The sequence below is a fragment of the Ctenopharyngodon idella genome, chromosome 2 (assembly GCF_019924925.1).
Source record: "Ctenopharyngodon idella isolate HZGC_01 chromosome 2, HZGC01, whole genome shotgun sequence".
NCBI classification, from domain to species: Eukaryota; Metazoa; Chordata; class Actinopteri; order Cypriniformes; family Xenocyprididae; genus Ctenopharyngodon; species Ctenopharyngodon idella.
Window position 1 is genome coordinate 7883020 of NC_067221.1, and position 26665 is coordinate 7909684.

The 26665-nt window shown below is 36.4% G+C and overlaps 1 protein-coding gene across 2 annotated transcripts in view; it reads left to right on the plus strand.

The window, feature by feature from the left end:
* Nucleotides 1–26665, plus strand: part of LOC127505262 (dynein light chain Tctex-type 4) — a 57799-nt gene that overhangs the window by 17546 nt on the left and 13588 nt on the right. For both annotated transcript variants that reach the window (XM_051880705.1, XM_051880712.1), the window contains exon 2: nt 15952–16059. In XM_051880705.1, the coding sequence (XP_051736665.1) occupies nt 15984–16059 (76 nt within the window). In that variant the 5' untranslated portion in view covers nt 15952–15983. The remainder of the gene's footprint in view (nt 1–15951; nt 16060–26665) is intronic.

The window sequence follows — 26665 nt, forward strand, 5'->3', positions numbered from 1 at the left end:
GTATATATAACTGTTGTGAAAACATCCATCCATCCATCCATCCATCCAGTATATATAACCATTGTGAAAACATCCATCCATCCATCCATCCATCCAGTATATATAACCATTGTGAAAACATCCATCCATCCATCCATCCAGTATATATAACTGTTGTGAAAACATCTATCCATTCATCCATCCATCCATCCATCCAGTATATATAACTGTTGTGAAAACATCCATCCATCCATCCATCCACTATATATAACTGTTGTGAAAACATCTATCCATTCATCCATCCATCCATCCATCCAGTATATATAACTGTTGTGAAAACATCCATCCATCCATCCATCCAGTATATATAACTGTTGTGAAAACATCCATCCATCCATCCATCCAGTATATATAACTGTTGTGAAAACATCCATCCATCCATCCATCCACTATATATAACTGTTGTGAAAATATCCATCCATCCATCCATCGAGTATATATAACCATTGTGAAAACATCCATCCATCCATCCATCCAGTATATATAACTGTTGTGAAAACATCCATCCATCCATCCATCCATCCAGTATATATAACTGTTGTGAAAACATCCATCCATCCATCCATCCAGTATATATAACTGTTGTGAAAACATCCATCCATCCATCCATCCAGTATATATAACTGTTGTGAAAATATCCATCCATCCATCCATCCATCCATCCAGTATATATAACTGTTGTGAAAATATCCATCCATCCATCCATCCATCCAGTATATATAACTGTTGTGAAAACATCTATCCATTCATCCATCCATCCATCCATCCAGTATATATAACTGTTGTGAAAACATCCATCCATCCATCCAGTATATATAACCATTGTGAAAACGTCTATCCATCCATCCATCCATCCATCCACTATATATAACTGTTGTGAAAATATCCATCCATCCATCCAGTATATATAACCATTGTGAAAACGTCTATCCATCCATCCATCCATCCAGTATATATAACTGTTGTGAAAACATCTATCCATCCATCCATCCATCCAGTATATGTAACTATTGTGAAAACATCTTTCCATCCATCCATCCATCCATCCATCCATCCATCCATCCATCCATCCATCCAGTATATATAACTGTTGTGAAAATATCCATCCATCCATCCATCCATCCAGTATATATAACTGTTGTGAAAACATCTATCTATCTATCTATCTATCTATTTTGATATCTATTTTGCTATATATTTGTATCACACTATATAACAAACAAGTGCACTAACAAACGAAGAGAATGGCATTCTTCTCTTTCCGCCTAATGAAATAAAGAGACATCCCTCCCCCTGCACGTCCGGGGGTCAGTGACAGATGGGGGCAGCTCTGAACTGGCTTCACAGACAGCTGCCAGGGTTCGGGGGGTGAAATGTTAAAGGTCAGCTCTTTTAGACTGCAGATCCCTACATTGCACACACTCATGGCCTGACAGTCAGACTTGCTACAGACCCACTGTCAAAGTAGATTAAATCTGTCCCAAAGAGAGTTTTAGTTTGCTCTTGATGTGACGTGGGGGGTGTGGTTCAGCTGCTGTCATCATTAATCATGTTGTGTGTGGGATTCAGGTACGAGTATGAATGGGGTACGCATGTGGAGTGTGTTTGTTTGTGGTGGATGAAGGGGATGTTATGCTGACTGACTAGCCTTTTCCAAAGGATACTCTAACGGGTTTTTCTCCCGCGCTAGAACATGTACAATCTGAGCGCAGTCTGTCACTGTTTCTCAGCCAGTAAAGGATATCCTTCCTGTGGATGTGAGGGGGTGTTTCAAGAATGCATACACAAAGTATTTTTAAGTATGAGCTTAAAGTGACAACATCAGTTATAGAAAATGGCATGGCCCCAGACATTATCAAAATCAGTTTAATGTCTTCTTCACAGTGTATCATAAACTTGCTAAGGAACTTCCAATGGCACTTCCAATGGCTAAAGACAGAGAAGATCAGTTAGTTTTTCTTCTTCACATGTCAAACACTGTGTATAAGACTGAAAAGAACATAATGCCAAGTACTCAACTGATATCATTAGAACCAAACTTATAAAATGGCACAGGTCAAACCACAACTTCCTCCAAGCTAAAACTCAGTTCTCTGGTCTGCAGACATTATCATTTTAAACTAGGTTGTGGCCGTTGGTTTTAAAGGTGTGGGAGGGATATAGAGGACACAGAGATAGAAAAAGTTATATTTAGGCTTTTTAAAATAATGCACTACTGGGATTGACACCTTTTTGACATGAGGTGTCTTGTTTCAGAATGTTCCACATCATTTCAACAACAAGTCATTTTCTAAAATAAACATTTAAATAAAATACATTTAATAAGTAATTTACATAATTCATTAAAATATACATTTATAAAAAAGTATGTATATTTAGTGGGGTGTGCATGCAAAACATTTTAAAAAATGACAAAAAAAAAAAGAAAAAATTTACACAGTAAAATACCAGAAAAGAGGCCTATAGGCTACTTTCTTAAAAAAACGACAAATAATATTACTCAGAATGCATCGTAATATACAGAATTAATATAAAAACAGTGCATTCTGGGTGATATTTGTCATTTTTGAGAAAGTAGCCTATATGTTACTTTCTCGAAAACTACTAATAATATTACCCAGAATGCATTGTTTTATAGTATATTACTGTTTCAATTGAAAACGGTATTTTACTTTGTAAATCTGTTTAGTTTTTTACAGTTATTTTAAGAGTGAATGTTTTAGCAATATACAGCAATTTTAGAGTTCTTTATTAAGACATTTGAACATTTTGTAGTGTGTATATGTATAAATAAATATATTATGTATGTATGTATATATATACATAATAAACAATTTGACATTTTCTGTGATTTTTTTTATTACTTTTTTTCTGATTTTTATTTGTATTTGTTATTTTGCTTGTTTGTTTTTTGGACCATACAAATGCCATTACATTATATAACATTGCATAACATTTCATTTGCAATCTATTTAATATTGAATTTAAATAATGGCTGCATGTTGAGCGCTTGATAAATAAGCTTTGTTTTGACCTTTTGTTTGACAACTGAGAAACTTCTATTAAGTTGTATGTTATTCTACCTTATCTTACAAAGCAATTTTTCATTTTTAAGTAGAGACCTGGCAAACTCTAGTCATTGTTTGACATTATGAGAAAAGTTTTAGGTGCAGATTACATGTTCTCTCTCAAAATGTCACTAAGGAAAAGCCCTTCGGAAAGACTTCAATGCTCTGCCGGCTTGTTAAATGTGTAAAACCAGGTTCAACTTCTAATGAAAGGGCAAATGAGTTTTTACTCGTCAGGGCTGTATCAGGTGTTCGCTGCAGTTGTGCTTTTAGAAATGTGCTGAGCCCTTGGCTATATTATGTTTGCATGAACACATAAGGACAGAAAGACACCATGAAATAGCATTCCTTTAAGGAGTAACCAAGGCAATGCAGTGACAGGTGTACAGACGCACACACACTCCATTTCATTAAATAAAAAGCTAAAAGGACTGTTTGGGGGCCTCCGGTCTGTGTTATACGCCCAAAGTGACAGACGTGCAGACTCGTCTATTGTGTGCTCAACGCCGTTGGGCCTCTTTCACTCTACCGCCGAAGGCTGTGTCGGGAGGGGCTGCTACAAGGGTCGCGTGCCCCACTTTCACAGCGGCAGATGGGGGATGAACCCCTCTCGCTGCTCCAAACCTCCGGACAGAGTGTGTCTACCCCACCTGTCAAGACCACACAAAAGCCAGACCGCTACGTCACAAAGGCCAAGATGAGTCTGCAGACTGCTGGACCCAAGGCCGCTTTTCATGCAGCACCAAGCGTGTAAACACAGAACATACTGATATTCAAAACGGGTCTTGTAGGGGGTCACATGAATACTAACAACATACATCTGCCATTGATTCTTCTTGGCCTCCTTCTATCCTTTCCAAAATTCACTTTGCATAGTTGCTAAATATGAATGGTAATCATAAAAAATGTAATGATTTGGGTTCCAATTCAGGGTACTTAACACTTTTGAATTTGAGGAAGACATATTTGGAAAGCAGAAAAGTATGGAAGCTTGTTTCCACCATGAAATAAAAAATAAAAAAGGTAATTGCAACTGTTTATCTCACACTTCTGACTTTTTAATCACAGAATTGGGAGATATAAACTTACAATTGCGAGTTATAAAGCCAGAATCGCATGATATAAAGTCAGAATTGCGAGTTATAAATTGTGAGATATAAACTCACAATTCTGAGAACAAAGTCAGAATTGCGAGTTATAGTCAGAATTGTGATTCAAAACTCAGAATAGCGACTTTTTTATATCTCGCAATTTTGACTTTATAACTTTTTTTGACTTTAACTTTAAATCTCGCAATTCTGAGAAAAAAAGTCAGAATTGTGAGATACAAAGTCACAATTACCCTTTTTATTTTTTATTTAGTGGCGGAAACAAGTTTCCTTAGAAAAGTAATTCTGTTGCCAACAGAATTACTCTTATGGAATCAATTTTTAGTGAATTTTTGATTCACTAAAAAAGAAGTGGCTCAATAGTCATTAGCTCTGAAATTAGACATCTCTGGTGCACTTTATCTTTTTAATTCACTGAAATGAACCTGCTCATACGAGTCACTCACTCGAGAATTGAACTCTGGTCATGCTGTATGATTTTGATTCACTAAAAATGACTGGCTGACATTTGCTCAATGAGTCTTTCTGTGTTTTGCACGCTATAGTAATACAGGAAACACCTTCAGAATAGTAAAATGTTCCTTTCTCGTCATTGAAAGAATGCATTTGTGAGAACAATAAAATGGAATTTAATGTCATGAAAATCATTCTGTCTCTGTATTTTTATAGCCTAGTTATCAGTTCTTAACACTGTTCCCATTAAGTTATGAAAACTTTATTTCTGAATGTTCTCTGAAATGTCCAGTTTTCAAAATGTTTTAAAAACATTTTTTTTTAATTATTATTATTGGTTAAGGAAAGTTAAGGAAGGTTAAGGAAACATTCCATGTTATCAGTCTGCAAACATTTTGAGAATGTTACTTTTGAATGTGCTCTGAACATTCTGAAACAAGTAGTAACATTCAAAAAATGTTAGATGTAGGTCAAACTAAAATGTTTTTTTTTCTTTGTGCTAATGTTTTTAGAACATTATTAAAGACCAGATAACATTATATTAACATTTCTATTTTGTACATAACTTTGAGAGAACCTTGTCAGAAAGTTCTGAGAATGTTCCCTGTTAGCTGGGTTATGCTAAATTTCCACCCCTGTTTTCTGTCTGAAGTGGCCTATCGGTAAGGTAATATGTTTTGACAGTTTGAAAGAACAAGAAAATGTACTTAGAGCTGGATTGTAGCCTGTGGAAATCCGTACAGTTTGCATTTGTACTCATAAGTGATCTAAAGGCTGTGTGACTTGTATCATCATCAAATTTTGAAACTTTCCACAATGTGTTTGTACTAAAACTCATTTCACCTTTAGCCAAATGCCCTCTCTTTTTGTATTGTATATTGATTTTGTTGTCCATTTCAGATCATATGTGCACTAGGGCAAAAGCAAGCAGGCTTATTGTTTTACAGGAAACAGAGAAAATTACTCTATAATCAGAACTATAACTCTGTATTGTAATTCAAAAGATACTACAACCCAAAGCACTTACAGTTACTTTTACATTGACTGCTCCTGTAAATGCATACATAACGCGAGCGGGCATTTGTCTGATGCGATTATGAATGGAGCGCACGTCTACAATGAGATGACATCATTTTGCTGTGTCACAGCACTGTCTGAGTGTGTTTGCCCCTCTCCATCTGTGTGTGGGCTGCAGCATATTCATGGAGCTCCTTTAGGAGCATCAGACCATCTCTGCCAGTCAGAGTCTGAGCCCTGCAATTATATGTATGCTCTCTCTCTCTCTCTCTCTCTCTCTCTTTCTCGAATTTTCCATGCGCACGTCTCTCCTCAGATTCTCTTCTTGTGAAGCAATGCTAATTACTCTGATGAGGGTGCTTCATGTTGATCTCTGTGATTGATTTCTGCACCTGCTCCTAGATGTTTGAAGGGTTATTTTAGCACAGTTAGTGAGGAGAGGAATCCAACAAGGACCTGCAACAATCACACTGTGTCCTCAATGCATATTTGATGTTAAAGGGCTGGTTCACCTACAAAGGAAAATTCTGTCATCATTTACTCACTCTCGTCATTACCAACTGACTTTCTTCTGTGGGACACAGCGGGTGAATTTTTGAAGTATACTACAGCCTTTTCAATATAATAAAAGGACTGTGAAGCTCCAAAATGGGAAAAACAGACAACAAATGCAATAGTTTTATGTGAGACAGACTGAATTTTGATTTTTAAATAGTAATGCTTGATAAGTAGACAAACCAGTCTTTTGAATCAGGTACAGCTCGACCAGAGAAGTTCAAATCTTGAGTAACTCATGAATCAGACTGATTTATGCTGTGTTCCATTTACCTCGGAAGAGGGATGTTGTAGCTGGAAATGATGTCACATGAGAGGTGACTGCGTTCCAGTACGCAGCTCAGAAAACTAAGATGGACGCCTCCAGGCAAACCTTTGTTGTGCTTGATCTTTTGGAATACAAATACATAAAAAAGTGATATTTAATCACAGATAATGTCAAAGTCATGCCACAAATAGAGCCACTGAGTTCACTGAGACACAGAAAAATAGTGCTAATAAACAATATATTACACCTTTTCACTACGGTTGATGCGCTGAGCAGCCATATTGGATTCTGAAGTCAGGATTATTGCACTTCCCTGAGTTTCCCAGTCGCAACTCTGACTTGAGGAGGCGTTCCAGTTAAACGTTCCTACTGGGAACAAGGACTTTTCCACATCCGAGGACAATTGGAAACACACCATTAGTTCTGACTGAGTGATTAACAGTTATCAACATATCAATAATATCAGTAAATTTCAGTTCAAAGCTATCAAATGTCTTCGGAAGATATGAAAACACATAAGCCATAGATTACGTTTATGATTCTTTCATTGTATTTTTTTCATTCTTATTGAAGCTTAAAAACTTCACTTCCTATTCATTGTAATTGTTTATTAGTTACTGTTTTTAAAAACTATGTCTCTTTAGTGTTTTATTGATTTTTTATTATGTTATTTTAGTACATCAAGTTAACCTAAAAATGAAAATTATCCCATAATTTACTCACCTTCAAGCCATCCATATGACTTTCTTCTTTCAGCCAAATACAATCGAAGCCAGTGATTATAGTTTATAAAGTTATTTTTCTTACAAAAACGCATTGCTTCACTTCAGAAGGCCTTTATTAACCCCCTGGAGCCGTATGAATTACTTTTATGATGGATGGATGTGCTTTTTTTGGGCTTCAAAATCTCAGTTACTATTCACTCCCATTATAAAGCTTGGAAGAGCCAGGATATTTGTAATATAACTCTGATTGTGTTTGGCTGAAAGAAGAAAGTCATATACACCTAGGATGTCTTGAGGGTGAGTAAGTTATGGGATAATTTTCATTTTTGGGTGAACTATCCCTTTAAATCAAATAAAAATGAATAATGTTGCCTTGTCACTTAGCTGAAATTCAATTAGTTTAAATTATATATTGTTTTATTTCTGTTTTATTTATTTCAAGTAACAAAACAGTTCATAGTTTTAGTTTTAGTTAACTATAATAGTTAACTCATGTAGTTTGGAACAACATGAGATAAATGAAGACTGAACGATCATTTATGAATCCACGTTTGGTTCAAAGCTGTGTGTCAGTGCGTGGCAAATTCTTTTGTAATCTCTTTTGAGGTGGCATTCCTCTCTAGAGGATTACATCACAAGGTCATATTGAAACATTGCTAAATTCTTAAACAAATTCTTAATCCTTAAACAAATAGCAGTCCACTGCTGTCAACCATTAAACTTGTTGTGGCCTGTGTGCTGTTGCAGATGCACTGCATTACATTGGCCTCATTAACAGCGCTAGCATAGAAATTGCAATCGGTCTCAGACTTCAGTGCTACAGCTGTACGCTCCGACAGCATTTCAAAGCAGTCAATTACCCTTGCACGGAAACGCTCAAGGACTCTGAATAATTCTGTGTAAGCACTTCGGCTTTGAACTGTTGTTCAAACCCTGCTGTTTTCACATGCATTATATGCAACTCCATGACCGAATGAATGGATAGAAAAATACTGCTTAGAGGAATCCATTGAAACTGAATGGATGCAATTTGAAGGGGAGCGAACGGAGGCAAACGAGCGGGCAGGCAACAGGAAGTCCATTCAAGGATGTGATGTGTAACCTAATTCCTTACAGTGCAGATTACCACACAGCAAACAGAGAAATGACGCCAAGCATTGATCTTCTGTCAGGTGCATATTGATTCAGCACTGGCTTAAGGAGATGAGCGTTTTCCCTGCTTTGTAGATCCAGTTTATTAGGCAGATCTTAAAGGGATAGTTCACCCAAAAATGAAAATTTTGTCATCATTTAATCACCGTCAAGTTGTTCCAAACCTGTATGAGTTTCTTTCTTCTGCTGATCACAAAAGAAGATATTTTAAAGGATGTTGGTAACCAGTCAGTTGACGGCACCCATTGACTTCCATAGTATTTTTTTTTCCTACTATGGGTGCCGTCAACTGTCTGGTTATATACATTTTTTAAAATGGCTTATTTTGTGTTCAGCAGAAGAAAGAAACTCATACAGGTTTGGAACAACACAAGGGTGAGTAAATGATGACAACATTTTCATTTTTAGGTGAACTGTCCCTTTAAGTGTGATTCATATTATCAATATATTCTCTGTAGAATGTGATAAAATGGAAAGGATTTCCTGCATTTAAAAATTCGATTTTCTAAAACAGAAAAGTGTTATTCCCATATTAATGTGAGTCTAACTTGCAAAGGACTCTGAACGCTCACATGTATCACATGTAGGCAGTTGCGTAACACAGTCAGTGATGTTGTCATTTGAAGTGCTGAATAACTTTATAGTGCTCAAGGGCTGATCACAGTTTAAAAACAAACAATATGCAGGTATTTGCTTCTCCCTGAGAAAATATTTCATGCTCGTGAAAGAGAAACAAATGTCTAGGTATTCCTGAAACATTCCATTAGCGTAGTATCTGTTAATGAATGCTTTTGATGGTAGACATATCTGAGATATAACTGGTTACGACTTAAGTGTATACTTGGACACATTGTCAGACAAAACCAGAAACAAAAATGATAGTTATGTATAATGATAGATGTGTGTAAGCATTCTTTAGGAAGCAGATTTGGCAAGTGTGCCAAATATTTATTTATTTTTTTAAATAAACCTTGATGACTTTGAACGCAGGTGCTGGAATTGACCCTTCGCCGTGAGTTTGATTGACAAGCGATCTAACCAATCATAACGCCAAATCCGCCATTTTGTCCGACAAAGTAGTCAGGAGTTAGAAGATTAACCTCGGTGGACTTGAACTTGAAAATGGTGTGTATTTCATCTTTCCGCGTTTTAAACAACATTCCTTCTCATGTTCATTCATGTTTATTTGATGCTATAAATTAACTAGTAGGAAGAGATGATCGGTTCACGAGCCGCTTGAGCTGAGGGCTACAGCAATCTGTCACGACACATTAAAGAGCCACAAAACGGCTTTTATTGTTCGAATTTCTTAAAAAATTACACAATTTGAAAGCTGGGACTTTGTTTAATATCATAAGTAACCTGCTCTGTCTTGTCTGTCGAAGTGTTGTCAGTGTCCTCTTTGCTCCGCGATGTATTTTTCACTCTGTGTGGCGTGACAGCGCCATGGCTTGTCGGACAAAGCGAGTTATTAAGGGGGGCGGGTCTTTGCGAATTTCTATTTTTGTTTATTATTTTATTATCTTTTTAAATTGTATTTAGTTTTTGTTAGTTTTCACTTTATCATTGTTAGCAGGCGGGTTATAAAAGTTTTATGCAATGTACCATAAGCTAAAACAAAAATAATTTGTGGCCATTTTTATTTTTGTTTCAGTTCAAATGAAAATGTTTTCATTTAGGTTTCACTTTAGATGACAACAATAACACAGTTTGATCTACATGAATTAACTTTCATGCAGATTTATGCTCTGTGTACTCCTCAGTGTGAATATGAGTTCCTGTCAGCAAAAGGTGTGAAACGAAATCAAAACCTCAGCAAAATCTCAAGGGTATTTTATGTTCACAATTTTAATTGGCCACCATATAAAACAAGCTGTGACGGCAGGCAATGGTCCCATCCTTCTGCTGTAAATCTTTTATTGCTGTCATCTTGTTTTATGGAAAATTCCTATTGATTTTCCCACATCACCAGGACAGGCAGGCACAGACTCATTGTTAAGCTGATCTCCTGAATTATAAATGTGTGTATATGTGTGCTTTTTTGTGCCAGTATGTAGATCTCTTTGTTGCAGAAATAAGGAATCCACTTACAGTAGACAAAGCAATCAAATAGCTTATGATTTATTCAGGCTTTGTTTTTTATATTCCCTGGATTATTTCAGCTCACTTACATAATTATACGGCTTTCTCTCACTTAGTTCTGCTCTGGAGAGGTGCACATTGCTGGTGGCAGGCATGATTCATCATTTGGGCTGCTTTGCTTTACTCACTTAATTTAATAGAGCTCGGCTACATGCCTTCCTGCCTCAGTGCTTATGTGGCCCATGTGAACTTTCTTCTAGATCAGCTGTTCTGACCTGTTCAGATGCTTTCCTCTGATTAAAAACTCACTTTGGTGAGTATGTTTTCTGGGAAGCTGACTTTTAGATCTGGTACTAAAAGTTAAAGCTTTGTTGTATCTGAAGTGATGTTCATGATAGATTTAATAGTTTTAGCATGTTGGTTATTTGCAGTAAGTATAGTTACCCAGAGGAACATTTAATTGCTCATTTGTTGGTTTTCATTGCTCATAGTCTCAAATGTAGGTTAATTATCCCATGATTTACTCACCCTCAAGCCATCCTAAATGTATATGATTATCTTCTATCAGACAAACACAATAAAAATATCCTGTCTCTTCCAAGCTTTATAATGGCAGTGAATGGGGGGCGAGATTTTGAAGCCCCCAAAAAAGCATCCATTCGTCATAAAATTAATCCATACAGCTCCAGGGGGTTAATAAAGGCCTTCTGAAGAGAAGTGATAGGTTTTTGTAAGAAAAATAACTATAATAAATAGCCTTGCATCAATTTGCGGCGGAAGAGTAACCTCTGACCCGCCACATGATGCAATGACGAATGCGGAAGCGCAGAGGATTAGAAGTCTAAAACGAGAAATTTTAAAGAGAAATGTTGGAGGATTTCGATATAAGAGTAGAGGAGCTTGAGTTTGTTGCCCAGCCGTATTTGTTTGAACTGCGAGAGCGTCTAAGCTTACACTACTCCAACATCCTCCATCATACATCGCGTCAGGGAGTTACTCATTTGGCGCAAGTCGACTTGCGCAGTATGCGTACGGTCGTCCGCCGGAATCTAGTTATTTTAGTTTATAAAGTTTTAAATATGGATATTTTTCTTACAAAAACTCATCGCTTCGCTTCAGAAGGCCTTTATTAACCTCCTTGAGCCATATGGATTATTTTTTATGATGGACAGATGCATTATTTTGGCCTACAGAAACGCACCCCCCATTCACTACTATTATAAAGCTTGGAAGAGCCAGGATATTTTTTATTATAACTCCGATTGTGTTCCTTTGAAAGAGATCATATACACCTAGGATGGCTTGAAGGTGAATAAATGGGATAATTTTCATTTTTGGGTGAACTATCCCTTTAATGAAGTATGATTTGATAAAAATGTGTGTTTGTGTGTGTTTCACTCACTTTCCTAGTGACCATGACTGACGCACTGCAAGCAGAGAGCTGTATCTTATTTCTGCTCGCCTTCAGCGTTCTTTTAGAGCATTTGCAACACGTTTGCAACAGATAGACGCAAGTGCTGTTACATACTTAAGCTTTGGAAACAAAACCAATGGTTCAAAACAAAAAATATAAAAGTGAGGTGAGCAACGCTAAGCATTTTGCCGCCTCTCCTGCGCCGTCGTTACCAAGCAACTGGATAAACAGCTGCTGTTTTGATGACGCAAACACACCACGGTTCAGACCCAAATAATGTAATCTGAACACAGTCCAGCAGGGGGAGGGGGGATAATCGAACTTGGGTTCAGACCAGGCAATCGAACCAAGTGTGAAAGCCCCCTCATATAAGATAGTTTAACCAAAAATGAAAATTGTCATCATTCTGTGGAACATAAAAGAAGATTTTTTAGATTTTTTTTTTCCTTTTTTTTTTGTCAATACAATGGAAGTGAATAGTAACCAAATCTGGTTACTAATATCTTCTTTTATGTTCCACAGAAGTAAGAAAGTCATGCAGGTTTGGAATGACGTGATCATTTTAGGCTGAACTATCACTTTAGACAGAAGCCTGCTTGACATTTAATATCCTTGCTGTTTTGGAAAAACTATTGAGATACTGTATTAATAAAACTTTGTTTGTGATTTGGGAATAGTCTTTGTAATTAGTTCATCCAATAGCAAATTAGGGCATTGCACAGAACCAATAATAAGAATGATTAACAGACATAAAATCATATCCAAGAGAATGAAACAGCAGTGTGTTGTCGTCAAGGGGGTCATGATGGGCCATGTCATGTGTCACAAGTGTCGATGTGTTTGATGATTCTGGTAAACTCATAGACACGCATTCATTTCCGGCTCAGACTCAGTGAGCTCATTCTGTGATTACTCCGTGTGTGTGACGTATTGGCCAGAGACCAGGGAACCTGGCTGCTGCTGTTGTCAGGGCAACTGAGTTCAACTCCCTGATTTCGAGACATTATGTTTGAAAGCTTTAGGCGTAATGGTAAGTGGTGAATCAGTGCTTTACTTAAAGACCCCCTGTGGTGAAAATCGAGTTTTTAATGTTGTTTATATTCTATGTGGTGTTTTTAATATGCTTTAAGACAAACCGTGTGCAAATTCATCAGTCAACACCATTGCTGAGTATTTTCTCTTTAAAACTGCAGTGAAAGAAAGAGTCTCAAACCCGCGGTTTGAAATCGCTGGTGTCTGTGACGTCACAAACTACCTGGTAACCAATCATGTCAACGTGCCGGCGGGCTTTAGCATATATTATTAACAGTGAACTAGCAGGGGAGTCTCAAGAGAAGCCAGGATATCTATCTAATATTCTATTATTGGGTAAAAAAAAAATGTTTGAAAAATGTACACTATATAGTGTTCAAAAGTTTGGGATCTGTAAGGTTTATTTATTTATTTATTTGAAAGAAGTCTTAAGCTCACCAAGGCTGCATTTTTTTTTTTTTTTTTTTTTGATCATATAAATACAAGAAAAAAAATAATATGGTGAAATATTATTACGATTTTTTTTTTTTTTCTATTTTAGTATTTTTTTAACTTTATTTATTCCTGTGATGACAAAGCTGAATTTTCTGATTTGGTGCTCAGGTAACATTTCTTATTAATATAAATGTTGAAAACAGTTGTGCTGCTTAATATTTTTTGTGGAAACCATAATGGATTTTTTTTTCCAGGATTCTTTGATGAAATGTTGTTCAAGAAGAACAACATTTATTGGAAATAGAACTCTTTTGTAACATTAGAAATGTCATTAATTTAACTTTTGGTCAATTTAATGTGTCCTTGCTAAATAAAAGTACTAATTTCTTCTTCTTCTTTAGTAATGACAAATAATATATATATTATATATTATTTGTCCCATTTATAAAGACCCATTTATACTGTGACTGAAAAACAGTGATAGTGAAACAAGATATTGTAATATGTTGTTTTCAAAATTAAATATATATATATTTACAATATCTTGTTTCACTATCACTGTTTTTCATTCACAGTATAAATGGATCTTTATACAAGCTGCCTGGCCATTGATATTCAAGGCTGTTGTTGTTTTTCTCCTCAACACCCATGCATCACATGTTGGCACCATTCCCTTAAAACACCTCTTATATTTGTTACTCTCTGAATCACTTCAGTTATTAACGATGAGAGTCAGTGCCATTGCACCATTCTGCAACCTATAACGATCTGCTAATGAATGAATGCAAGGACTACCATGAGTTCTGCACAACCCTCAGCATTTATACTCAAGGGTCAAAGTTTAGAATATCCGCTTCTAGACATCTTGAGCTCATGAACCATCCGTCTTCTTTACTTTGATGTGTAGTTGAGGAACAGGGCCGGAGCCGTTTTGACATTCCATGTGGAATCTATATTAAAGCCAGTCAAGATGATAAAAGTCTTCCCTCCTGCTGACACACACAGAGAAACAGGCCTTTACGAGCCTGTGCAGTGTTTAGAAAGGTGTCAGCTGCCTGTGTGAGAAGCTTGCATGGTGCGTTATTTCACTCGAAGGGTGCTATTAACTGTGCAGCATCTCACACCTACGTGCTGTAAAGCTAGGAGAGACTGGGCTTAGGAAAACACTCTCAGACACCCATGGTGTCAGCCCTCTCACCCCACTGTTTACATTCCTCTCACACACAGCATGGGAAATCACCCTGTGTGTCTGCCACCAAAACAGCATTACCCTCTGCTCAAAGAGACCAGTGATTTAGAACATAATTGCACTGTATTTTGTTTCAGCTACATTATCTAAGAGTCTCTTGGTTTTCGAGTCTGTTCTTCTATTTTGTGTCTAATGATGGTATTGTGTTTACCACAGCATGTGAATGGATGTACAATTACATGTAAAAAATATTTTATTATATACCACAGCATTATATATATAATTTTATTTTATTTTATTTTATTTTTTATTTATTTTTTATATTTTATAGCAGTTACCTTAAGTTTTGTTGGTATAACCTAATATATTTAGGTTGATTCAGTGATGTTCATATATTTGACTTCAATAAAATAATATAAAACACATTTTAAGGTTAACATTTTTTTTTCATTATTTTGTATAATATTATTTTGTTTTAAATTATCTGTATATATAGGCAATATTAATCTTTTATTTTTTTTTGACATGCCAATTAAACTTTTTAAACATTTATGCGTAATATAAATTGTTTAATGCGTTTATATAAATCGTTTTACATATTTTTTGAAAGAAATAAATGTGTTTATTTAACAAAGATGCATTAAATTGATCAAAAGTGACAGTAAAGACTTATAAAAAATGTTATTTGTTGTTCTTTTGAACTTTCTATTCATTAAAAAATCCTGAAACAAACTTTAAATTGTAATCATATTTCATAATATTACAGTTTTTTCTGTATTTTGGTCAAATAAATGCAGCACTGGTGAGCATAATGCTCAGAAACTTTTAAAAATCTTACAGACAAACTTTTGAATGGTAGCATAAATATATATTATATTGAACCATGACCCATGAATATGATTATAAACTTTAATGTAATATAATCTGTAATATTTATAACTGAATCTATTCATGAAGCACACACCAAAGGAAGTTGACTCACAGTTTTGTTTTTGCTTTACTGCTAAGATCTTACATCCGGCTAATAAACATATATGGAAAGCGAGAGGGATGGGGGTGGGGGACATAACCGACCAGGGTGACGGAGTATAAATATGGATCTGCCTGTGGATGACTCATCATATCCTTGATGTGATGATAGGTTTGGAGGTTTCCCATGGCAACAGGAACAGTTCCATACAGGGGTCCCATCTAACTGCGTAGATGTGTTGATGCTTAATTACGTAAATCGACTCCCTCTTTTATTTTTTATTCAATGTTCACAGTCAGCTCACAGCAGTAAACAATCCCTAAACAATCATTTGCCTATGATAAAGCGGTGTTTAATGGTTACATAGAGCCGTTTCTTCAGTAGCAAGCACTGATTAGTGTGTACACTAATTATTCCTTCTTCTTCTTCTTTTTTTGGCATAGAGATCATGAAGCCTTGATGTGAAAAGCAGAGAATGCTGCTGCACCTGGTGCCTGGACATTCCAGCACACCAGGTTTTCCCCTGGATGGAATCAAATGTGCTCTGGAAAGTAAGTAGCAACATGAACATCACCCCAGGAAACAGATGTGAGGGGGAGAGAGAGAGGGAGAGAAAAGACAGAGAAAAAGAGAAAAGAAGGGGGTGGGGGCGGCTGCCTGAGGAGATAATGTGTGACTGGAAATACAATGAGCAAATGAGAACTACTCACTCTCTTTCTGTCTCTTTCTTTCTCTCTCCGATGCTCTTTCTCTTTCTGTCTCTCGCCGGGAAGCCCCTCTGCCAGTCTCAGCAGACTGTACCCTGATTAATCACTGCTATAATGTTGCAAGATTAATACAGAGAGCAGGCCTGTGGTGCTTCGGGAAGTAAATGCGAAGTACATGGTGGGGGGGCAAATGCTCCATTTTTCAAGGGCTGATTTCTGCACCTGTGCATGTCTGATTAGCAAGATGATCGATCTTGGCAGGGGATGCATCCAGATACTACTGATTTCATATCATGTACTGAATTTGATGAAGAACTTCTTGACTTATGCAAGTGTGTAGTATGAATCCGATCCCGATCATAATACTTCTGCCATCCCAGCGAACAGGGAACATTCTCAGAACTTTGGCTCCAGTAACGTTCATAGAGCATTTGTTCAAAGTTATCAAAGTTATCTCAAAACATTAGCACAAAAACTTTATTTATATTGTTTATACAACAATTTTTTGAAACGTTTTAGTTGGATGTTCATGTAACATTCTCAGAATGTTTCAGAATGTTCAGAAAACATTCAAAAGTAACATTCTCAAAATGTTTGCAGAATGATAAAATGGAATGTTTCCTTAAAGTTCGCATAACCAAGAAAAAACATGTTCAAAACGTTTAAAAAACTTGACATTTTAAATGTTCAGAGAACATTCAGAAATAACATGTCCATAACTTAAAGGGATAATTCACCCAAAAATGAAAATTCTGTCGTCATTTACTCAGATTGTTTGTAATCAGGCAGGTCTCGCCCCCCATTGACTACCATAGTAGGGGAAAAAATACTATGGTAGTTAATGGGGGGTGAGATCTGCTTGGTTACAAACATTCTTCTAAATATCTTCCTTTGTGTTCAGCAGAACAAAGAAATTTATACAGGTTTGGAACAACTTGAGGGGGAGTAAATGATGACAGAATTTCCATTTTTGGGTGAACTGTCCCTTTAAAGGTGCTGTATGTCATTTTTTTGACCGTACTTAAAGGGATAGTTCACCCAAAAATTAAAATGATCACATGATTTACTCATCCTCAAACCATCCTAGGTGTATGTGACTATCTTCTCTCAGACAAACACAATCAGAGTTATATTAAAAATATCCTGGCTCTTTCAAGCTTTATAATGGTAGAGAATGGTGCCGATGATTTTGAAGCCCAAAAAAGTGCATCCATCCATCATAAAAGTAATCCATACAGCTCCAGGGGGTTAATAAACGCCTTCTGAAGCAAAGCGATGGGTTTTTGTAGGAAAAAGATCCCCAAGATCCCCACAGTCTTGGAAAACCTGGATGTATGAGGATATTTTAAAAGTGTGATTTCTAGACCCTGAAAAGTTATGGAAATTAATGAAAATTTATAAAGTTATGGGCAATTTTATTATGAATATATTTTTATCTAGCTTTGTCAAGCTCTAAAATATTTTATTAAGTAGAAATGTCTATTTGTGAGTACAGAAAACAATAATAATAAAAAAAAACTCTATAATTACATTGTAATTAATTGGTGTAAAATGGTAGAACCTCTGGAATTATGGAATTTAATTATTTAAATTATTTATAATTATTTTATTGAATTTTAATTTATTGCCACTCCTATTTTTTTCCATATTTGGGTAGTTCAGTCTTATATCTTGGGGGCCTTCAAGTATTGTCTTTGACAATGGGGGGCTTTGGAGTGAAAAATGAACCAATGTATTAGAGCTGTGGAATAGCGTAGCTTGCCAATCTTACTAATGTTGCCGTTAAACGATATGACAGAAATAGTAAGAGAGGTACAATATATCTAACTTTATATATCTAAAAATATATGATTTAGCTTAATGAATAATAAGGACAGCAGCATCATATTGGCTTTACAGTCTCACAGTTGTGTTGTCATTTTAAATATGCCCATCAAAAATATTGTGTTACTTTTGATCTTGGATTTTTTTTTATATTTGTCCACATTTCTATAGGCTTCAGGAACATCCCTGTTTGCAGAATCAGTCTTGACAAACACTCATCTAGGTGATCCAAATAATTGGCAATCCATAAAGTATCCATTACCACCCTGTCATTTTGAAGCTCATGATAACTTCAGACACAGATCAGGTGTGCACATATCGAAGCCATGAATTATCTTGTTGTTGATGATGATGTCCTGCAAAGACATGACTCAATCTAATCATTCACACGTCATGTGTCTCATGTGGTGTCTTGACTCTGTATTTTTAACCGATAAGATCCTCATTTTATCAGGGTGCAATCCTAAGGAGGAACAGTGTCCTCTCAACAGAAAGCTTGTTTCAGACAGCAGTATTTTGGGCTGTGGTTGGCTGGCTCAGAGATATTCTCTTGAGGGAGTTTGGACTCATTTGATTGCTTCTCATCAGCAGAGTGCTCATGCAAATGCTAGATGAGTAAAATCACAGCTCTGCTCACATATCACAGCCTCTCATGTACCAGGTGAAAGAGCACACTGTTCCGTGTAGATTTGAGAAGGACATTGATTTTGATTTATAAAGGTGCAGTGTGTCTTTTACAGACCTGAGCAACAAAGGAATGGCTCATAAACAGTTGTGATGCTAAACACAGAAAGAGTCCAGACGTGTCAAAATATATCACAGATAAGTTGAATTCCTGCTGTATCTTTCCTCCCATAAAACATTCCCTCACAAGGCGAGCCGCCAATTTTTATGTTTTTACAACAGATAGACATAAGGGAGTTTCACTTGTCACTCCCATAAAAACTAATTTTATCTTTTGGCCAGCTTTAATAGCTCTTATATTACTAAGGTAATCCCCTGAAGCAATATCTCTCGCCGCACATCGCCTGAGAGCTTTGAAAATAACCTAAAAACACAGTAAGAGCATCTTTGTTTTTGTTCAGTCGACCCTTAGTGGTAAGACTCCGTTCTCAACCTCAGAGCATCCTCACGCTATGTTAATCTACTCGAAAAGGTCACCCACATGGACCTGCACTCCAGACGTACCACCTGCCTCCTACTCAAATGAACTAACACCACTAGTGTTACTGTGTAGGCACAGACAGTCTCACACACACACACTAACATTATCTGTTCCTAAACTAGACAGCAAAGAACATTAGGCAGCAAAATTATGCTTCCTTAAAAGTTACCTAATTTTGGTCAAATTCAAAACCAGTATCACATGTATCTTTTGTGAATTAAGCAATCCTAGAACGCATTGTGACATGCTTGGTGAAAGAATTCTTCCTAAATGGAGTAGTCAAGAGTATATATATATATATATATATATATATATATAATATAATTCAATTTAGTATGTAATGTGTGACCCTGGACCACAAAACCAGTCATAAGGGTACATTTTTTGAGCTGAATAAATAAGCTTTCCATTGATATATTGTTTGTTAGGATAGGACAACTATTTGAAAATCTGGAATCTGAGGGTGCAAAAAAATCAAAATATTGAGAAAATCACCTTTAAAGTTGTCCAAATGAAGTCCTTAGGAATGCATATCCACTCACAAAAATACATTTTTGATATATTTACAGTAGGAAATCTACAAAATATCTTCATGGAACATGATCTTTACTTAATATCCTAATGATTTTTGGTATAAAAGAAATATCGATAATTTTGACCCATACAATGTATTCTTGGCTATTGCTACAAATATACCCGTGCGACTTATGACTAGTTTTGTGGCCCAGGGTCACTTTTATGTATACAAAGTGTTGCTGAAAAAGTTTAGTGTAATTTAAAAAGAGCCAAATATTTCACCCAATAATGTATTTTTATTTAGTGCTGTATTGTTAGTTATAATGCTACCATCAGACTCTATAGGAACATATATATTATAAGGTCAGGAGACATACCAACAAATGTCATGTTGAGATATGGTAACACTCCTCTGTAACTGTGGTGACAGTGCAGTCTGTGGATGGACATTTCCACTGTGTGAAACTGAGGGGTTGTACTGTTGTTTCACTATTAGTTTTCTGTGGGCATGTTTATTTGTGTTATAAATAACCCCCAGGGTTAGATCTGTGATTCTTATCAGCTTGATAGAATTACGCAGGTCTTTGCACTTACACACTTTCATGCAAACACAGCATATACAAACATTTGTACACTAAATGTAATGTGGGAGTAGAATTAATGAGGGGAAAAATATACATATGGAAAACCCAACATGCATTTAGTACACTGTGTTCATGGAAATTACATCCAATAATCAGTATATCACTAGTTTGTGTTTTGACAGCACAGCAGCAGTAGTATTTTTTTTTTTTAAACAGTTCTATAATGCTACCTATGACACAGAACATCCCAGCATTATAATGCTTTATTCATAAGCAGTCTGGAACAGCAGAAAGTACAATAAATTCCCCAGTAGATTTCTTGTTCTCTTTTGTTGTTGTGTTTTTTTTTTTACTCCCTTTTTCTCTACTCTAGAAAAATGAGCAGAAGATAGTTGAGAGATGTCTGTTTTATGACTCTGAAAGAGCAGGGGAGTTTTTGGAGAGACAGGCACGGGGCTGTCCCGGTCTGACAGAAGAATGGCAAGAGAAGTCTCTTACATTCCACACTTCTGAGACACAAGGTCTTTATTTATTTATTTATTTATTTATTAGCCTTGCTATAAGGTATTAATACTTCTTTTCAAAGATATTTTAAGCACACTTTATTTATTTATTAACTGTATTCTTATTAAGTACACATCCAGGGCCTAAAACAATTTTTTTTTGCCACACCTGCCAATGGCTAGTGACTTAAGAAAATGTACCGGACAAAACTACAGTATTTTTTACCAGCCATGAGACAAAAACAGGCAATTATGACACCAGTATTTTAGATGCTAGTGAAAATTCACTATCCTCTATTCCAATTTCGATACCACGGTTAAAACTACTAGCCTAACTAATATCATTTTAATAGCCTACATTATTAAAGATAAGTAAACAGTCAGTAATTAAAAAAGAACAAATAATCAAATTACAACCAATAGCACAAATAAATACAAACAACAAAGATACATATGAAATAAACAGTGCTTTTCAGGTACAGAAATTTAAAGGGTTAGTTCACCCTAAAATGAAAATTCTGTCAATAATCACTCACCCTGTGTCGTTCCACTCCTGTAAGACCTTTGTTCATCTTCGGAACACAAATGAAGATATTTTTGATGAAATCCAAGAGGTATATGACTCATCCATAGACAGCAATATAACCAACACTTTCAAGGTCCAGAAAGGTACTAAAGACATTATTAAAAACAGTCAACATGACTGTAGTGGTTCAACCTTAACGTTATGAAGCGACGAGAATACTTTTTGTGTGCAAAAACAAAACAAAAATAACGACTTAAGCACAGTGAAGGCTTCTGTGTTTACGTCCAAATGCCGGCTCAGTATTGGCCGACGCTGATCACGTGAGCAGCACGACGCATGCGTGTGATGCTGACGCAGGAGCCGGCCAATAATGAGTCTGTGTTCTGACGGAGAACCTGGAAGTGCTGAACGTAAACAACGTATAAGAATGACACAGAAGAGAAGATATTGTTGAATAAAGTCGCTATTTTTGTTTTGTTTTTGCGCACAAAAGTATTCTTGTCGCTTCATAAAATTAAGGTTGAACCACTGCAGTCATGTCGACGGTTTTAACAATGTCTTTAGTGCCTTTCTGGACCTTAAAAGTGTTGATTATATTGCTGTCTATGGACGAGTCAGAGAGCTCTCGGATTTCATCAAAAATATCTTAATTTGTGTTCTGAAGATGAACGAAGGTCTTACAGGTGTGGAACGACATGAAGGAGAGTAATTAATGACAGAACTTTCATTTTTGGGTGAACTAACCCTTTAACATTAAAAATGCAGACAGCAGCAGGATTATTAGGATGCTGTCACTTTAAGAACGAATATACGCATGGATCATGCGTTTTCTTTCTCAACTGAAGACATAACTGACATTTTTTGTGTGAATTTGTCTGTTCCGGTAAGGCATGAAAGAGAGCTGTTTGCGCGCTGTGACGAATTCCCTTTCGCGTGTTCTAGCACTTGAATATTTACATTGGAAAGATTTAAACTTTCGTGATGATGCAGCACTGACCATCAACTGTACAGAGCGTCATTCACTTTTGTTCATGTACTCACAACATTGCATTGTTAGAATTTACCGGCTATCTGACGACTGACACGGTTTCATACACTCGCCAACACCGATCGATTTTTACTCACATTTGGCGCTTGGCGAGTGTTAATTTTAGGCCCTGTGAACATCATCTTCTCTTTATTATTATTGTTAGAAAAGGCCCCTGTTGGGTTTTCCTCTGACTGAGTAAAGCACTTGTCCTCCGCCCACAGTCTCACCTCCCTCAGTCTCTTTTTGTTTCAGCGTGTGATGATCTCGTCTCCCTCGATTACATTGTCATCAGTGTTGCACACCTTGAAAACCGTAACCACCCACTGTTCTGAATGTCACCTCTGAAATACCCTGTCAACGAATCAAGCATAAACACCCACATATTTCTGTTAAAAAAAAGTTCAGTTCTGAACAACTCAGCATTGCCTGACTGTGTATAGCTAATAACAGTAACGTGTCTCATTATGAGCTGAGCCAACGGCCTTTAGCATGAGCATGAGAAGCTGAGAAGATTTTGGGAAACACCTCAGATTCTCTCTTGAAGGGTCCAGACAGTAGTGACATTAAATGAAATGGATTTCTTAGACTAGTTGAAATCACTAACAGACTCTCTCTCAATACCAAAAAATATGGCATGTTATTTATATAAAATATTATTTATTGAACAATAATATTTAAATTAACAACAATAGCCATTATGACAGTATAAGAAGTAAAATTGGAAATAAACACAAGCAAACAGTTCAGTCAAACGTACAAAAGCAGCGCTCTAGTTAGTACAAGATTTAATTTCAATGTAAAGTTATGAAAATTAATATAGCCCTTAAGCCAAATCTATTAGCTCTGGAAGAAGTAATATATTAATAAGACCATGAGCACTGAATGGTCGCTGACGGCCTGGAGCTCGCCTTTAAACAAATGTTCATATAGGCGCTATTTTTATCGCATATCGGAGGTCTAAACAACTATATTCTCACCTAAAAAACTCTTAAAACTACATTCCGTTACAAAATAACAGTATTATCTAAAAAAATATGGTGGGTTTGCTCCTCCACCATGACACTCGCTGTGAGAATGCTGACAGCGGAGTGATTCAAATGTTGAAACGGTTACTGTGGCTATACTGGTACAATATCACATGGCTGGAAAGACCTCTCAGCCAATCAGATTCGAGAACCAGAAAGCACTGTTGTGTGTGTGTATATATATATATATATATATATATATATATATATACAGTTGTGCTTCTTTGAATTCATTTTAGTCTATATTTCCATGTTAGTTTTACGGAAATCAACTGTTTATTATTTAAAGATTTATCTGTTAAAATAGCTGGAACAACAGTGTTATTATCTTGAACGTCAATGCTTCTGATTAGAGAAATGCATGAGATTGTTTCCAAAAATTCAATATGATAATCTTGGCTTTGGGTCACCAAAATAAGATATCTTTCTTTTTACTGATAAATTATGTATGTCGAACAAAAACTTTGTACTTTGAGGGAAAGTACAAAGTCGTGTCTAACAGAAGTAAATCTCTTTGTCTAAACATGTAGGAGATACATAAATCCACTGATGTTTTTATTCTTGAACTTAGTTCAAGCAGTTAGTGCTGCTGTGAGGTGCATCTGGGATCCAGGCTGCCATAATAATCAGCAGGGAATGTTGTGGGAATTCCCCCTATCTGTTACTTTGGAATGTCTTATTGGTCTGGCATAATATTTGAGCCTGTAAAAAGACAATGTTCAAAGAAAGAGAGAGTGAAAATGGAAAAAGTCCAAGGACAGATGTTGTACTTTACCAGAAAGTATAGTCTGAAACTTTTCAAAGCTGTTTGTTTGTCCTCTTTCCTTTTTTATTAACCCGTCTCAGACTTTTGTTCATTTGCATAGTACATGGACAAGGCGAAACATAAATTTTTAAAAAGCATTTTGTATACCTATGTATTAATTCCAGTCAAATTTCCATGGCTGTCACAATGATACATTTCCAGTCCAGATGGTGAATGAGCAGGGAGAGCGGGTCATACTGACAATAAGTTATTAATAATACACAGCTTAAGCAAAGATCAGCCATCCATGTGTCATGTTACATGTGATTATTGATAGATGGCCTGTGTCAGCGTATGAGAAATCAGTTTTCCCTCTGTATCTACAGCTGAGCTGAATGTTAACGAGTGAGTAAATAAATAAATAAAGGGGTTCGTACAACAATATAGACAGCAGAAAATATATTTACATAAATAATTTAATTTCCCCATATGTTTATGGCCATTTTGTAAAATTATTTCCATCTAAATATATTTATATTGTCCAAAATATATTTACAAAAATACATTTTGCATTTACCCAAGGTGTATTTTAAGATTTTATTTCCTCTTGAAGTACATTTTTAAATACAGTTTAGCATTTGAAGGTTTAAACAGAATATGTTTTTAATTAGAAACATATATTTCCCTATTATTATTATTTTTTTTTTTAACCTTTAGTGTTGAATTGAAGGTGTGGTAAACACAGCAAAATCTGATCTGAATACCTAGTAGAGAAAACTTTGCCAGAAACAAACAACAAGTAATAAGAGGTGTCCACATCCTTGGCTGCTGTAGAAACATCTTTCCTGCAGTATTGATCCTATTAGTTAATGTTTTCATCAAATGACCCTGCTGCTGACGCATCAGATCTTGAAAGTCGAAGCGAAGCTCTGCAGTAAGACAAATCAGTCTTTAGGGTGATAGCATTGACCCAAAAACTGAGAAAACAGTGTTAAAAGTCAGACTTTCAACAGTGTGACTTTCATCACATGTGCAATAAAGAAAAACCAGACTCAAAAAAGGAAGTTGCGATTTCACACTTAACCAATTGTGCATGAATCAGTTCATTCACACTTTGTTGTACATGTTTCTGGTTTAATGACAGACCCCTTTCACAAACAAATGCGCCCTCATTATTTTTTGCTGAGACAAACTAGGGGGCTTTCCTTGAAAATTCTTCAACACGGTCCTAAACACAAAGCTCTGCTTATCTAGCCCTGCCCTGGGCCTGTGTCGGTGTCCAGAGGAAGTCCACGACAGTCTCCCATCACCCACCGCCCATACAATCCCTGCTTTTGTCAGGAAACACTGAACAAGCCAGCGGACAAGGCCCTGTTTGGTCTTCAGAGTGTTGCCATGTGGTGGGACTGAGGAAGTTAATAATTAAAACCAGTTGCTAAACATCAGCAATCTCTCTTTCACTTGGTTTGACCACTTCCTCTTTGTGTTGCTTACCATGAGGTTTCCCTTAAATGCACCATAAAATCCCAAATGGAGTTTTGTAGCATTTAGTCTATGGGCCAGATTTACAAAGAGCTTGCGTCAGCTCAAACCCTCTTTTGGTGTTAAACTACTGTCAGGAAAGACATGCAGTGAAAAATTTGCACTGAAAAGGCGTGGACGGGGTTATTTTTGCAGTTGACCTTATTGTATATGCATTTGTAGGAGTTTTCCTTTCAGATGCAATATTTATGGGAGGAGGATATTTAAATGAATCATGCAAGCTGATTTACTAAGGTTTGCGCTTTACTAAGGTTTGGAAAAGATACCTTTTATCGCTTGTCGCGGCTTCACGTTGCGTCTCTTCAGGAAATGGTGTTAAATAAAGGAGGGCTTGGAGTCAGAAAGGTTGAGAACCACTGCTCCAAAAGCTGTATTAGTCTTTCACAGATTTGGTCCAATCAAATGCTCTCTAGCATGAAAATGGCCCACCCACTGACACAACTTGCAACAGTAAGTAGAAAATCATGGTTACCCACAAATGAACATTCTGTCCTCATTTATTCACCCTTATGTTGTTTCAGACCTGTCTGACTTGTAAGAATAATTCAACCGTTTCATACGATGAGTGGATTTCAAAACAACATTGGACTCCACTTTTTTGTATGGAGGAAAAAAAAAACGTCAAACAGGTTTGGAACAACATGAGGACAGACTTTTCATGTTTCAGCTGAACTGTCCCTTTAATTGTTTTTATGTAACTAAAGCCTGCTAGCTATTAAAAAATAAGGGATGAGCCCTTCATTCACAGGCAGTGTTTGTATAAGGATCTCTCGGTTTATTTACACTACTGTAGAGCATATGAGTGATGTCACCTGGCCAACAGTGTCACAGTTTGTGTTACTCAGCAGTGACTCTCAGCACAGCCCACCAGCTGAACTCCGCCAAGGAGGGGGCAGGGCACAGCGAGTTTGGGCCAAGGAAATGTAGGAAGCTGTCAAAAGGAAACGAAACTCCTGTCTGACTCCATTTTGTTGTGGTTCCCGAATGTGA